Source organism: Herpailurus yagouaroundi, unplaced genomic scaffold, assembly GCF_014898765.1.
Source record: "Herpailurus yagouaroundi ecotype Mexico unplaced genomic scaffold, PumYag 162, whole genome shotgun sequence".
In the NCBI taxonomy this organism is placed as follows: Eukaryota; Metazoa; Chordata; class Mammalia; order Carnivora; family Felidae; genus Herpailurus; species Herpailurus yagouaroundi.
In genome coordinates, this window is record NW_024412403.1 from 43,096,981 (window position 1) to 43,114,171 (window position 17,191).

The 17,191-nt window shown below is 35.7% G+C and overlaps 1 protein-coding gene across 1 annotated transcript in view; it reads right to left on the reverse strand.

Moving 5' to 3' along the window:
* PROS1 (protein S) overlaps positions 1 to 17,191 on the reverse strand; it is a 58,137-nt gene that overhangs the window by 12,415 nt on the left and 28,531 nt on the right. The window contains exons 4-8 of the mRNA XM_040484242.1: positions 11,159 to 11,245; positions 8,524 to 8,646; positions 8,293 to 8,424; positions 4,775 to 4,900; positions 2,154 to 2,275 (exon numbers count right to left, since the gene is read on the reverse strand). Of these exons, the coding sequence (XP_040340176.1) occupies positions 2,154 to 2,275; positions 4,775 to 4,900; positions 8,293 to 8,424; positions 8,524 to 8,646; positions 11,159 to 11,245 (590 nt within the window). The remainder of the gene's footprint in view (positions 1 to 2,153; positions 2,276 to 4,774; positions 4,901 to 8,292; positions 8,425 to 8,523; positions 8,647 to 11,158; positions 11,246 to 17,191) is intronic.

Consider the following 17,191-nt stretch of genomic DNA (forward strand, 5'->3'; position numbering starts at 1 on the left):
GAAGTAGGGAAGTTGAAGGAAATCCATTTTAGAAAGGCTCCATTTCTGCTGTTTTCTTGCCAGGCCCTATTGTTCTCTATTTCACTTTGAGTCTATATAGAAACCAAAGAAGCCATATTCCCACTCCAGGGGGGAAACAAGAAAGTTGATCATTTTCTGAATTTTGTCCTAGGGCCCCCAAACACCTGATAACATCTAAGAAGAGCCAGATCCCAAACATGTTGCAGGACATTAGCCTCGGATAAACCCCAGCTGATGCTGGCATCAACACCCCCTACCTTCTATGATTGTAAAATAACGACTATTACCCACCACCACTTGCCTTTGATTGGACCCTATCTAGATTCCTGAAGGAACATGTATTCTGGACCCTTTCCAATATAAACCCCTAACCCTAAACAACGAAGAGACTCATTCTCTTTTCCTTTCTGTGTCCCCCAGACACTCTGTCTGCTATACTCTGTTATTCATGCTATTTAATAAACTCTGCTTTCACTTTCTCCGGTTTGCATTTGATTTCTACCCTTTGCAAAGCCAAGGGACCTCTTGGATGATCCCATGGGGACACCCCGCCCCACCTCAACCCAGGTTCTCGGACTCAGCCTGACAGCATCAAAGAGAATGCCTAGAAAACCTAGATAGGATAAATATAAGCAAATAGATTGTGTTAGTCTCCAAGGAATTTACAAAAAAAGTGATTCAGAGTCATTAAATTTAATATCAAGTATTTTTTTTCCAAAGAGTAACACCAAACATTAAAATGGAAAGATTTTGGGGTGCCTGGGTGGCTCAGTCGGTTAAGCGTCCAACTTCAGCTCAGGTCACAATCTCACAGCTTGTGAGTTGGACCCCCGCATCAGCCCCCTTCCTGACAGCTCAGAGCCTGGAGCCTGCTTCAGATTCTGTGTTGCCCTCTCTCTCTGCTCCTCTCCCGCTCATGCTCTGTCTCTCTCGGTCTCTCAAAAATAAATAAAGATTAAAAAAATAAAAAAAAATAGAATGGAAAGATTTTTAGGGATAAGTTTTCAGGCATACATACAGGGATGTTCTGGGGGAACTGTGCACATGGCACGTAAACAACATCTCATCTCCTCTTAGAACTTTAACAAACCTATTCTAAGGAAGATGGTGATGTGTAACTACTATGAATACTAAAATAATAAAAGATTAAATTACAAAGTAGACATTCACGTGGCATGGAATTCCATTCAATAAAATCAAAGTTACTACATAGATATAGTATAATCTCACCTTCCCTGTCTTTACCAAGGAGGTAGCATATATTGAATGTTTCATTCTTGGACATAGACAGTTTTGTCTTGCTAACAGATACAGAGGTTTGTGTATATACATGATTAAATCATTATTGAGGTGGGGTTTTTTGTTTGTTTTTTGTTTTTTTTTTCTTACTGTCTGCTTCGTGATCATATAACATTTTACCTTCACTTATGAAAAGAAATGCCGGAGTTGGACCAACAATCATTAACACATGATCCTTAGTTAGAGGGAGAAACGCTTCAGATGTTGACCTATTTATTTCAGTGAAGGAAAAGCTACCCCCAACATTCAATTCCTGGATCAATAATGAATTAAATCCAAGTAACTAAAAGCAAGTTTGAGACATACAGATTAACAAAATCAACCTCTCTGAATTTTGACGTACTTAAACCTCACTGAATCCTATCCTGACAGTTATTTCCACCTGAGATTTTTTGAGCCCTCTTGCAAGTACCAACATGACGAAATGTGATCAGACTCGTCAAGAGTGGGATAAAGTATACGTAGGAAAATGTTTCTGCTAAGGTTTCTACATAAGATTGTTTTCCTCACAAAGAGAAGTATGAACTTCAGCTTGTCTTAATTTTTTAAATAAACATACACAATGGATTTTGTAAATGTATAGGCTATACAGATGAGTGCTCTCTGAACTATGACCTTGCAGCCTTTTTTAAACCTAGTCACTAATTATCCCCAATATTTATGGCTTACATGAGCAAAATTAGTAAATAGGCTGTGACTCTGAGCCTGCTAGATCTATAGCAATAATTATAGAATATCTGTATTTCCCCGACTTACCTCAGCTATATGGCAATAAGTACCCAGTTCTCTCATTTTAGAAAAGAGATGGGAAGTTTAATGTTGCAAAATGTTACCTCACAACTCTTGTGATCTTGGGCAAGTTTGAATCCTTTTTTCCCATCACAATAACAAGAGTAACCTCCAGGGTAATTGACACAAAGTTGAGCACACATGTTCTCAGAGCATTCATCCACATCTGGGGTAAAAGAGAACATAAATCTTAATATCTTCTAAATGTTCAATCCCAGAGGAGTATTCTGATGTTAGTGTAAGATAATCAGTGATAATAGATTCTTTAGTGAAAGGAATCTCTGTGACATGAAATCACATTTCAACACTTGGCAGAAATTTAAATGAGTTACAAGCGTAATGCCTATCTATTTTATACACCTAAAGCAACAACTGTAATGTATAACTTTCAGCAATAAATAATTAGTAAAAATATAACAACTACACTAATTTTCCAATTTTTGAATTTGAGGGAAAAAAGACTAAGAGTCTCAGGATAAGTATCGTTTCTGACTAAATAAATTCCATTAAGACTGCTTCACCCTTCTTTTCTTGGAAGAAAAGAAAGGGAAGGGTAAGGAAGGGAGAAGAGAGGAAGGGGAGGAGGAGCAGATAGTGAAGAGAGGGGAAGGGGAAAGAGATCCCTTTTAACTGAGGGTTAATGTAATCGGGTATTAAATAATATCGAGAACGTCTGACTTTCCATAATGCAGTGATTAACGGTGGCAATATATTTAAGGTTCTATCTTTATTTCTTATCAATTAAAAAAGAAAAACACACCTCACGGTACTATAATCTCCCATATCGTGAAATCTTTGATATGGCCCTGTCCTCACTCCATATTTTGAGAAAATCATTCTTGAAAAGTTGTAATGATACACTTCATCTAAAGTACACTTCAGAGCTACGTAGGATCCTTGATATTTTCAATGAATGCACCCTGCAATCTTTGAAAGTTCCCAAGTACATAAACGCATATATTCATGGCATACAAATTCCCCCATAAAAATGCCTCAACATACAACTCCAAAATTAGTGATCCCTTAGCATTAAAATTAATTGGCATATAATTCAGTGTGGCTGGGTAGCTCAGTCAACTACACATCTGACTTCAGCTCAGGTCATTATCTCACGGTTCAGGGTGACAGCTCAGAGCCTGAAGCCTGCTTCGGATTTTGTGTCTCCCTCTCTCCCTCTCTGCCCCTTCCCTGCTTGTGCGCTCTCTCTCTCTCTCTCTCTCTCTCTCTCTCTCTCTCTCTCTCTCAAAAATAAATAAACATTAAAAAAAAAAGAACCTATTGCCAAATCCAAAGTAATAAACGATTTACAAAAAAAAAAAAATGACATATAAAGTACTCTGAATATTGTACATAGGTACCACACATGTATCTTTTAAAAAAAAAAATCTGTCATTCTTGAATAAAACTAAAATATACACAATGAAGTTGGCTAATAATAAATCTGAATATCACCACAGTAATTTCTATCTGGAGTCGTGGGAGAAGAGAGATAGTATGTGGAGGGCATAATGTTTGATGAGTGTATGGGAGGTAAAACATCAAAATACCAAGAGAAGCACATATATTTGAGAAAAAAAACCTATTCTGGAATTACTATTGATTTAGGCAAATTAATATAGAGAGGAATTAGATTAAAGGTTATCTCCCAAAAAGTAGATAGAGACAGAAGGTAGATTAGAGTTTAGGAGAGGAAGGAGGGGAAACTTATTGCTTAATGGTTACAGAGTTCTGTTTGGGATGATGAAAAGTTTTGGAAACAGATAGCCTTGATGGCTCCATAACCATGTGGAAGCAATTAATGCCACTGACTTGTACCCTTAAAAATGGTTAAAAGGGTATCTTATATCATGTATACATGTATGGAGATATATGTATATATATCTCCACTATGAAAAATCACTATTGATTTGATTAGTTTTAATTATGATATTAAGTTTATTTTGAAATTTTACAAAATTTAAAGGAGGATATGAGTCTATTTGCATATATCCATAATAAAAAAAATCCCCCAAATATCTAAGCCTCTGGGGCGCACCTGGCAGTGCACCTTCAGCCAAATGAAGTAATGAGTCCAAAGGGCTCTCCCAAATGCGCAGGTGCTGACAGTACTAATCAATACTTGTCAAATTTCTAGAGCTCAGTTATCATTTAATTATGATGAGATTTTCCTTTTACACGTATTTAATTATCACAAAACTACGTCATTTCCTGTTTGAGAATAAATGACATAATAATACACGCACAGAAAATCATCCAAAAGCTTGGCATACACCTGAAGGTTTCTAACCATCCATGTAACACCCGTGTGATTTTTCAACTTATCTTTCATTTGCTTATGTTTTTCCTTCCAGGTTGAAATGCTTTTCGTCTTTGAATATTATTTAAATGATGTGAACGTATTTTTATCATCCACGGGAGATCTCCAATTCATACACAGCTTTGAGGGCAAACAGACTGCACAACCCCAGACCTAAAGACCATGTGTCTTACGTACTGTTATTCTGGAAGGAAGCCAATGACCCCCAAACCGGCCAAGCTACATCACGGAGCTTGCCACCGTAGAACATCTGATTGCCGATTTCACACAGAACCAGTGCTTCTAATAGGAAAGCAGGACTCAAACCCACCCTCTGCGCCATCAACAATGATACCACCACAACTCTACCTTCACAAGACTTCAATGTGGGGTTATATCTGTAGCCTTCAGCGCATTCACATTCAAAGTCTCCTGGAATGTTCTTGCACACAGCTGTGCCACAAATGTCTGGCTTCATTGAGCATTCATCCACATCTATAAGTGAAACCAATAGATTAAAAAAATATATTTTTTCCCATACCAGAGAATACTAGCAAAGAATGCTTGATTTGTGTTTCCTGGATCTAGTTTAACATATGTAATGAGAAAAGAGAGTGGCCTGGGAATAACAAAATTTTAAATCTGTCACCATGTTTTAGTTTACTAAATATGATTTCTTCATACACACATACAGGGAATTTGATGTTTGCTATGTTCTTTATAGTTACGTAAAAGGAGAGGGCTGTAGTTATTTTCTTATCTACCGGGTTACATTACATGAATAAATGGGAGAAAAGATTCACCATATTCTTAATATATACCCCTAAATGCATGTTTTTGAAGTATGTTCTTAAAAGTAGATTCACTCTGTATTATCACAATCATAAAAAATAAAAAAGAGGTGGCTCATCAGTCACTTTTTCCTTTGGAAATATACACTAGCTAAATCTGCATACTATTATTGTTGGCTAAAGTATTCAAGAGTGATTCAAATTTAAAATGGAATTGAGTAAGGTCTCAAAGTATTTATAAAATCCCAATACAAACTTTAGTACTAAAGTAATATCCAGAAATTTCAGATGCATTTATTATATTACATGGTAGAGTAGGAAATAAAGTATTGATTGCAGCTAGTCACTAGATAAAAACATCTATGAGAAAAACAAAGCCAGAGACAGAAATAGTTCAATGGAGATGTAATTATTTTAGTGAACTTTTCTCATCTGTAATCTCTGGAGACAGATAAGTTCAGAATAGGAAAAATATTTTCTACTCTAAAAAATTGAGAGTTTAATTTTTTCACAGACTAATAACCAAAATTTCAGATAATACTCTAGCTAAAAAAAAGCATGCACAGAAATAATTGAATCAATTCCTGTGGTAAGGGAATTTTTCTGTATCATGACTGTATCAATGTCAATGTCATAGGTGTGATATTGTACTGTAGTTTTGTAGAATGTTACTATTAAGGGAAACTGAGCAAAGAGTACATGGGATCTCTTTTTATAATTTCTTGCAACTGTATGTGAATCTACAATTACCTCAAATAAAATATTCATTTTTTTAAAGAGCTATAAAATCCATATTTTTAAATGAAAGTAGGGACGCCTAGGTGACTCAGTGGATTGAGCGACCAACTTCAGCTCAGGTCATAATCTCATGGTTTATGAGTTCGAACCCTGCATCGGGCTCTGTGCTGACAGCTCAGAGCCTGGAGCCTGCTTTACATTCTGTGTCCACCTCTCTCTCTACCCCTCCCCTGCTCACGCTCTGTCTCTCAAAAATAAATAAACGTTAAAAATAAAATAAAATAGTAAAAACATATGACTAAAATTATTTGGTTTCAGGCATATTGCAGAGAATTAGTTAAATCATATGAGTCCAAGTTATAGTATGTTGATTTTATTACTCTACACTGACATCTAATGTCTGATAAAAAGTTTCATTCTTCCATTTTTAGACAATTACTGGCAACTTGATCTCAAGCATATCCACATCTTGGCAAAGGCCTTATTGTAATAGCTATACACATATTCTTCTATCACCTAGTTTATAGATAAAGACTGTAAATCAGGATGCCTGGTTGGATCAGTCAGTTAAGCATCAGACTTCAGCTCAGGTCATGATCTTACGGTCCAGGGGTTCGAGCCCCGCATCAGACACTGTGCTTGGAGCCTGCTTTGGATTCTGTGCCTACTTCTCTCTCTATTCCTCTCCCACCTCATGCTCCGTCTCTCTCTCTCTCTCTCTCTCTCTCTCTCTCTCAAAAAACAAACATTAAAAAAAACAAATAAGAAAAAAATATTTGAAAAAAAGACTGCGTAAATGAAGTATACCAGAACACATGTTCTGGTCATCAGGGACATTCTATGTGTGAGAACTTCTTGTAATAATTTGTATACATGTGTATTAACTCAATGGATAAGAATTAAATACCTTTTAATTAAAAATATAAGTTACAACTTCTTTAGAAGAACAGACCATTCAAGTACTAAGATGCAGAAGTATAAATGGGTATTATTTGCTTATAGAATGCATATGGTTCCTGCATTATGATGGCTTTCTATAATGTGTTCTAACAATACTGGTATTCTAAATTTCTAACTTCAAACAGACCTTCAAATAGGCAGATGAGAAAGGTGTATAGTCACAAATTGGGACAATGGTTCAGGAATAATTGTTAATGAATGCAGTTCACTTTAGAGTCATTTAACTGCACTTTAAGTAATATAGTAAATTATACTAAACATTATAGTACGATGAGGGACAGATCATCTCTTGAATATGAATTCAATCTGGGGATTTCCCAAAGCAGATATGAATAAAGTTGAACAAGGATACTTTATGTTTTAACTTACTAAATTTTCAACCTCACAGCAAAAAGAAGAGGAATAGGAGGAAGGAAGAAGGAAGGAAGGAAGGAAGGAAGGAAGGAAGGAAGAATAGAAGGAAGGAAGGAGGGAAGGAAGGAGGCATGGGAGGGAGGAAGGAAGGAAAGGGAAAATTGCTCCCAATTTCTAAAGGCAAAATTTAACTCCAGGCTGGGAAATTTCATTTTTAGTCATCCACACACCTAGCACAAATATTTGAATATTTACCTATGGCAGATAAAGGAGTCAAATAGAAAGGACAATAGGCAGAAAGAAAAAGCAAAAATTGAAGGGAAACATAAAGACAAAGAAAAACAAAAGAAATACACTAGTAAAATGACTTACTGAAATAACCTGACAGGAATTTTTTTTAATCCGAAGGAAAAAAATAGTTATGACCAAAGATGAGATCTTAAATGTATAAAGAGAAAGAAAACAAGTTCTTCATCTTTCCCAAAACTGCAACAGGAGATAAGGTGCAAGAGGAAAGGTTTATACTGGATACGCAAAAGGTATTTCTAACAAGGAAATACGACCTACAGTGGGAGAGGTTATGAAGGATTGGATTATGGTGCACTACTTTGTATAGATTGGGTATACTTTGTATAGATGTTTACCTTATTGGAATAAAGGGCATAATATTATAGTGTCTGACAAAACTACCAACAATGGTTTTGCAAAGACTCTAGTAAGCAAGGATTTGCACTGAGACTTCACGTTATCACCATTTGATGAAATTCTTTATTCAAACGTGCACAGGCACACACACACACACACACACATACACACAGTAAGAAAACAATAAAATACTCAGTAATAAAATACAATAAGAAAACACTGAAAAATTCTATAAATAACAAAGTATGAGTATAAACATTAACCTAAAAGGCAGTCTCCTAGTATCATAAGGCTTCAAGGTGGATAATAACGTATATATATTAGAAGCACTTAGAACCAGAGAGTTCCAAGCATTTTCTGGGGGAAATTCCTGTAGCGGAACTTTGTTCTCACACTTACCTTTACAGTCCTTCTTATTTGAAAGCATAACAAAACCACTTTTACAGGAACAGTGGTAACTTCCAGGTGTATTATCACATATCTGACTGCAACCTCCATTCACATGTGAGGGATCTTTGCATTCATTTATATCTGAGAAGGGAAGAACAGATTGTTTTCAAAGAGATAAAGCCTTTGGAGACCTTCCCAGGAGGTCACTCTGGACGAGCCAGGCGGATTCACCATACGTACCATATTCACACTTGTCTCCTTGCCAACCTGATTTACAAACGCAAGTGAATGTAGCTTGGCCATCTTTGCAGCTCATATATCCATCTTCATTGCATGGTAGAGGACTACACTGGTCTGGAATGGCTGAAGGAGATAGACAACTATTTAATTTTACCACGCGCCATGGTAAAAAAAAGAATTATATGCCCTTGAATAGAAATCCTGTGCACGAAGCCTGTAATCAATACCAAAAAAAATTACAACCCCTTCCTTCAAGTAACACTTTTTCATAGAAAAGTGAGTCCATATTTATTTTTTCTTCTATGATTGTTTGCCTTGTTTTCCAAACTCCACATACGAATGAAGTCACATGGTATCTGTCTTTCTCTGACTGACCTACCTCACTCAGCATAATACTCTTCAGCTCCGTTCACGTTTCTGCAAATGGCAAGATTTCATTCTTCTTTAAAAAGAGAGGCAGACCATGAAGCTGCCTTTTGACTATAGAGAAGAGGCGGATGTTTGCCAGAAGGGAGATGGGTGGGGGGATGGGTTGAATGGGTGATGGGAATTGGAGTTACGATTGTGATGAGTGCAGGGTGTTGTATGTAGGTATTAAGTCACTATATTGCTCACCTAAAACTAATATTGCTTTTATGTTGGCTAACTGAAATTTAAATAAAACATTAAAAGAAAAAGGAAATAAAAGAAAGAAAACACATAACTTCCTGAAAAAAAAAAAAAACACTGATTCCACTAAACAAACCTTTATAATTATTTTGCAAAAGGGAACTACTTCTTTATTTGCAAAGATAGACAGTACTTAACTGCAATTTGATATTTTTCATATAAATTATTTTATTTGATCCTTAAAATGATTCAGTGAGGTGTGCAGAACAAATAAAACTACTCAGTATCAACAGAAAATGAATTTGGGACTTCCAATTTGGCTAAGAAGAAGTAACATGGACTAGATTTATCTTCCTGCTCAAAATACATAAAACAGTGGTTTCCAGACACTGGACAACAGGTAGCAGAGTATTGGTGATGCCCAGGGGAAGGCTATTTTCTTCATAAAATGTTATAGCACCTTATCATGATCTTAAATGATATGCCCATTTGCTTCTTTACTAATTTGTGGTCTCTCTCCCTCCACTAGACACTGCAATGGTCCCTTGGTTCCTGTACATTTCTGTTCCTCAAGTCTTCCTAGTTAACTCTGCAAGTTCCTTCCATCCTTCTAACACATTTCCCTTTGCTTAAGTTAGCTAAGGAATTTTCTGTGACTTGCAAAAAAAAAAAAAAAAAGTTTAAAAACTAACCAAAACCTAATTACCCAATTTTTCAACAAACATCCTCATAAAATCATCAAGTTTTTTGAAAAGTAGTAATAAAATAGGTATTAGTTACAATGATAGAAAACAAGCTAATTAGCAAGTTATCAAATTATTTTCATATATTTTGGTAAATTAAAAATAAATAAAGTATGGACGCCTGGGTACCTCAGTCGGTTAAGCATCTGACTTCAGCTCAGGTCATGATCTCACAGTTTGTGAGTTCGAGCCCCACCTCTGGCTCTGTACTGACAGCTCAGAGCCTGCAGCCTGCTTTGGATTCTGTGTCTCCCTCTCTCTCTGCCCCTCCCATGCTTATGCTCTACCTCTGTCTCTTAACAATAAATAAATGTTAAAAAAATTTTTTTAATTAATTAATTAATTAATTAATTAATTAAATAAAGTAGGGGTGCCTAGGTGGCTCAGTCGATTAAGCGTCCAACTTAGGCTCAGGTCATGATCTCACAGCACATGAGTTTGAGCCCCACATCAGCCCCACACTACCAGCTTGGAGCCTGACTGGGATTCTCTCTCTTTGCCCCTCCCCCACTAGGGCTTTTTCTCTCTCTCTCTCTGCCACTCCCCCACTCACACTTCTCTCTCAAAAAATAAACTTTAAAATAAATAAATAAAGTATGAATTAAATATGTTTGTTCAGCAAACCGTTTTACCTGTGTAATTAAAACCAACTTAAAATTAGAGAAAATGCAGATAAATGAATATTTAGATAATGCCGATGCTATATGTACAATGTTCACTAGATAAACATCCCAATTTACACCTTGCAATTTCACCTTTGTCTTTTTGACTCTCAATTGGGAAAATGGGTAATGAGAGACAAATAATCTACCAGAATTATCACTACGCCCTATGTGAACTTTAGCAGGAGAAGGCTAATTTGATATTCAAACAGTTTTCACATTTATGTTACTGATGCCAAAAGTTAGAAGAATAAACATGGCTCCACTTTGACCTATCAATCAACCGTAACATTTGGTCATACTACATGATTATGCAACAACATCCAAAATAAAACTGTTTGGGAATAAAATTCTGAAGTCAATGACCTAAAGCTTAGTAAACAAGGAACACTGTTCAATTTAAACCTTAGGTGGAATATTTATTTTGAGTAAAAGAGCAGCATATGCATTTGAAAAAACACTTTTCCAAATGATGTCAAAAATATCTCCTTGCTGGGCATAACAAGTCTTGTAGGGCTCATTCGTTGATTTTAAACATCAGTTATATTTACATGGTGCATTTACTTGCAGATTTTTATTTTGTTTTGTTTTGTTACTCAAATGGACGACAGCGGTGCTTACCAGTGACACAGCTCCTTAGATCAGGGTAGGCATCGGTTGACTGACGTGCAGCAGTGAACAATCCAGCTCGGAAAGAGCCAAGACAATCTGGAAACACAAATGTAATCTTAGAGTAGATACATTTACCTCATGTGAAATAATGGTGGAAGTAGAAATTATCCAAAGTGATAGAATATTTATGTTCCTGTGGATTTATAGGAGTCAGCATTCAAAATGATGAACGTGATGGAAACATGAGCCCTAAATGTTTCCATCCACCTTTTTGAAAAATTAAGTATCTATAAGCAAGATGACAATAAGGAAAGACAGGTTTATGGAAGCTTCTTCTCAGAGAAGAACCTTAAAGCAAGAAGTGAAACGATCTTAGGTTAACAAAAAAATTTATTCGCAAATAAGTCTATGTTCTTCATTCCGCAGCAGAGACCTAAAGTTACCCTCAAATCTGTAGATCAGAGCCTGGTTTAAAAGCATCTATAATTAAATCAATAGACTAACTTAGTGTTTCTGGTCACTGTAGGCAACTTCTACTTCTCCTAGTGTTGCATATAGATTAATATAATAATATTTGTGTAATGCCTCAGTATTACAAAGTAGGTTTACTTCATTCATGTTATTCCTCACTACAACTCTGGGAAATTAGAGCAATCTGGCAGCAATAACAGCTGAAATAACAGATAAAATACTTATATACTTAAAAAATAAAATAAAATACTTACTTATATACTTTAACTAGGAGTCATTTAGTCTCAACAACATAACATTTCTTAATAGTCCCTCAAGACAACATTGTATAAATATATATGTATGTATATATACACGTATATATCTTACTTCACTGTACAGCTAATCACAACTTACTAAAAAAGTGGTATTTTTATTATCTTTTGCTAACAACCCCCAAAATCAGAAGCTTAAATAACAACTCCATTTTAGATTAAATTTTAGGTCAAATATTTAGAAAGGGTTTGGTTGGGCTGTTTGTCCCTGCTGCACATAAGAGTCAGCCAGGGTGGCTAGGATCGGAAGATCCACTTCCCAGATGGTTTTTCACTCACATGGCTGACAGCTCAGGCTCCTTGGCATTTCTCTCTATACACATGTCATGTTTCAGGGCTTCTCACTGTGGTTGGGTTTCTCTTAGCAGGCTGGTCCTAGAGTGGTACTTCTTTCGTGGTAGCTAACTTCCAAGAGGAATAAAGCAGAAACTGCCAGGCCAATGAAAGAGGCATTTTGTCACCTTTGCCACAGTCTACTGATCAAAGCAATCCCAGGGGCCATCCAAAGTCAGGGGGTAAGGGGACACTATATTTTTATGAGCACTTCATGCTGCTGCATAGAAGTTATTGTTTCTAATTTATTGCTTGCTAAACATTACTCCATGGCAAGCAACGACCATTTTTATAATCCCCTCTACCAATGAAAGATACTCAGGTTGCCCCCAACATCCCACCTCCACAGGTGCACTGCGATGGACATCTTCATATGTGTCTCATTAGTATATGCATAAGAAATTGATACCTGGGGGGTCCAGAATTGTGAGATCATTAGATAGGCAGGTACTTTTCGACTCTCTAGAGGTGCATTCCCACCAGAGAGCACAAGAATTTCTATATCTTGGCTGTCTAATTTTTGCCAGAATAGGTAATAAAGTGACATCGCATATTGTTTTTCTGATTTCTAGTGAGATGCAGCATACCGTTATGTCATCTAAAAAACTTTTGAGGGGCACCTGGGTGGTTCAGTTGGTTAAGTCTCCAGCTTCGGCTCAGGTCATGATCTCACAGTTTGTGGGTTTGAGCTCCGAGTCGGGCTCTATGCTGACAGCTCAGAGCCTGAAGCCTGCTCTGGATTCTGTGTGTGTGTGTCTCTCTCTACCCCTTTCCTGCTCATTTTCTTTCTTTCTCTCTCTCTCTCTCTCAAAAATAAACAAGCGTTAAAAAATTTAATAAAGAAATAAAAAATGTTTGAGTTTCCTCCTCCGAAAATTTTCATTACTTACTAACCATTTTTCTATTGGCAGTTATTTATCGTTCATGTGGGTTTGCAGAAATTTAAACATTTATAAATATCATCTCTCATTCTGTTATCTGTCTCTTAAACTTTTACGTCTCTTTTAAGAGAAGTTCCTAACTTTGTTGTCATCAAATTTACCAAATACTGTGCCTTATGGTTTGTGAATTTGCAGGTGTTTTTCCATGCTGTTGATTACAAAGATATTACAAAGATATTCTACTATGTTATTTCTTTAATTTCATGGTTTGTCTTTAACATTTTTGTCTTTATTCCACCTAGAATACACCATTACATTTGGTGGTACTTAGGAACCCAGATTTATATTTCTGGTTAGAGTTAGCCATTCTCCCCCACACCATCTTCTCAACAACCCACAGTGATGTGTGGTGTCATCTTTATCAGATATTAGGTTGGCATATATACATGGGTCTCTGAACTCTCTAGGTTGATTAGTCTACATGTTCTGACAATATTATATGGTTTTCTTTATAGCTTTGAATTAATATTTGATGAGGTACTTCCTCCTTTTATATTTTTAAAGGTTTATATAGACATAGGTGAACTTTTATTCCCTGATTTAAATGCTAAAGTGAACTTACTGAATTCCTTTAAAAAATCTGAAATTCTAAATGGGATTGCTTTGACTATATAGATCAATTTGAAGTTAACTGATCTCTCTTTAGCAGTACTCAATTCAAGATCATGAAATGTCTTTCCATGATTTCAGTTCATCCTCTATATCCTTAATTCAAGTTTAAAATTTTTTTCTATAGAGACCTTACAGAATTTGCAGCTATATAAAAAGGTATCATCTTTTCATTTTCTAGTGGACTACTGTTTGTGTAAGAACTACTACTGATTTTTATAGGCTAGTCTTAGAGCTATCTAAAAATCTCCTATGTGTTCTAATATATTGTCTACGGATCATTTTTATTTCTAGGCATATCATTGTATCAGTTATAATTAATGCTAGGTATATACTTTGCCCATGAGCTATACAATTCCTATTTCTTTTTCTTTCCTTATTTCATTGGCTATAACTTCCAGTGCTTCTCTTCTTGTCCTCAACCATAGACTATATCTAAACTTTATCCAGTAAGTATAATTACTGCAGATTTTGAGTTTTTCCTTCCTTCTTTCTTCCTTTTTTTCCGTCCTCTTTTTCTTTCTTTCCTTCTTTTTTTCTCTCCAGTTGTGTGTATATCATTAAAGTGACCATACATGGCAATTTTCCCAGAACAGTCCTAGTACTGGGTAGTATTGGTCCTGGACAAAAGTATCAAAATTTGTAAATTATATGGTTATTCTGTATAACCTTCACCAAGTTCAGAAAGTTCCCTTAAAATTATAGTTTGCAAAAAGGTTTTATAATTAAGCTCTGAATTTTATCAACTGCTTTTTCTGTATGAACTGAAGTAATAATATACTATTTACATGGATAATTACATTGATAGATTTTCTGATGTTAAACCACTCTTAAATTTCTGGAATAAACCTAATTTATTATGATATACTCTCTTTGATACATTTTAGATAGATTGGATATCATATTATTTTCTTGTGTTGTTCTTACCTGATTTTGACTTTTTCAAATTTTTATTTAATTTTGAAAGAGAGAGACAGAGCATGAGTGGGGGAGGGGCAGAGAGCGAGGGAGACGGAATCCGAAGCAGTCTCCAGGCTCCCAGCTGTCAGCAGAGTCCAATGTGGGGCTTGAACCCACAAACTATGAGATCTTGACCTGAGCCGAAGATCATGACCTGAGACGCTTAATCGATTGAGCCACCCAGGCACCCCTTACCTGATTTTGGAATCAAGATTATACCAGCCTTTCTGAATAAGCTCACAGCATAGAATCTTATTCTCTCTACTAGGGCAATTTTATAAGAGAAAATTTAACTTTTTTTTTTTTTTTTTAATTTGGAAGAAGTCATCTCTAAAACATCTAGATCTAGGAGATCCGGAAGAGGGCTTTGGTTGAGGTTTTACTTTTTCACTAGTTATTTATAACCAAGTTATCTATATCTTCATGTAAAATTATAGATGGTTCCTACTTTTCTAGGAATGTATCCATTTTATCAAGTTTTCAAATATATTTTGGTATAGCTGTTTGTCTTCTTTTGTGATTATATTTTATTTTATGATACTCTTTATCTTACCATTATAAATTCAATCAATGTTGGACTTCTAGTATTTCTTCTTTTTATCCTACACCTTCTATTTTGGCATTTCCTCTTTCCTTCTTTTTCTTTTTCCTTAATTATTCTTGCTAAAGATCAGGCTAACTTAATAACCTTTGCACCAAATGCAATTTTGCTTTTGTGAATGTTCTCTTTTGTTTTGTTTTCCTTTTAACTAATTTCCATGTCTATTTTTGTTATTATTTTTTGCTATTCAGTGTCAAATTTAAGAATTTTTCTTGATTTGTATGTTTAGGTCATCTTGTAAATTCTCCAATGTGTTTTTTCACTGCTGCTTCAGAGGTCACCACCCAGTCCCCACACACACTAGGTAAATCCAGACTTCAGCTTACCCATGGATTCCTCACATTTCTTGTTGTTTTTCATTTTATGTTGTTATCATTAGGGCCTGGAATGCCAATGTTTCTCCTGAGATGATTTTAAGAGAAGGAGTCAGCAGTTTGGGCTAGTTCGCCAACTTGGTAAGAACTAAATAACTAAAACTTACTTCTAACGTTTATATTTAGGCTCAGAATTAGCATTTTTCCAAAAATTTTCTCTCCCATTAATAAAATCATCCATTCTATCAGGTGATATTTTAAAGGCTCATATAAATGGTAGAGTTATTTATTCTATTTTCTAAGGAAAGAACACAACTCAAAAACTTATGTTTGTATAATGAAGCCCCAGAGTATTTCTGACCAAATTCTATGTTTCCAGTGCAGCACATAGGATATGTGGATAAATGGAACCACTTTCTAAGCCTCTGAATCTCTAAATCTAAACACTGCCCACTGTGTAAGTATTAGTGGTCTAATTTCTTAGGCGTCCTTATCCTGCTGCAAGTTTTCTGAATGAGCTATGATAATTAGTAAAATTATGTTAGATTTACCAAAGACAGGATTACAAAGTTTTTGTTTGTTTGTTTGTTTGTTTGTTTGTTTGTTTCCAATTAGGGCCATTGGCCTCTAGAATGCACATAATCAAATGACAGAAAGGTTTAAGTTAGGTAGAGCATTTCTTTTCTGTTTTCAGCAGTGGGATTCATTGCATATGCCTATATAAATAACTAAAGACCCAAATATAAAATATGAATCAAAAAATAAAACATAATAAAAAGTATATATTTTTTATATTATGAGTTGGTTAAATAATAATACTTTACATTTCAAGACAGTTCCATGCAGTAAAAAACCTATCTGCATACATATACTTATTTGTTATTCCCAATAGGTCCAAAGTTAGAAAATGTAATTATGGTGTACATTTAATTTTTTTTTTCAACGTTTATTTATTTTTGGGACAGAGAGAGACAGAGCATGAACGGGGGAGGGGCAGAGAGAGAGGGAGACACAGAATCGGAAACAGGCTCCAGGCTCTGAGCCATCAGCCCAGAGCCTGACGCGGGGCTCGAACTCACGGACCGTGAGATCGTGACCTGGTTGAAGTCGGACGCTTAACCGACTGCGCCACCCAGGCGCCCCTATGGTGTACATTTAAATGCAGAACCTGAAAAGCTAAATAACTTGCTTAACCCGACACAGTAGAGATTTTTAGACCTAGGAGTAGAGCCCACATCTTGTGTTTTCGTTTTTTTTTCCTTTGTTTGCACTTGTTTTTTCTACCAAGCTGCCACATAAGATAAGCAAAGAAAAAGTTGAGTCGAGCCAGAAAAGAGGAAGTTGAGAAGCATAAAAGGAGAAAAAAAGCAAAGTATTTTATTAAAGGCACTTCCCCAGAATACATAATACTGTATTAAAATGTTATTTATCTTCATCCAAATATACTCTGTGATCAAAGGTCTGTGCTTCTAGAGTACTGATATCTGCAGAAACACAGC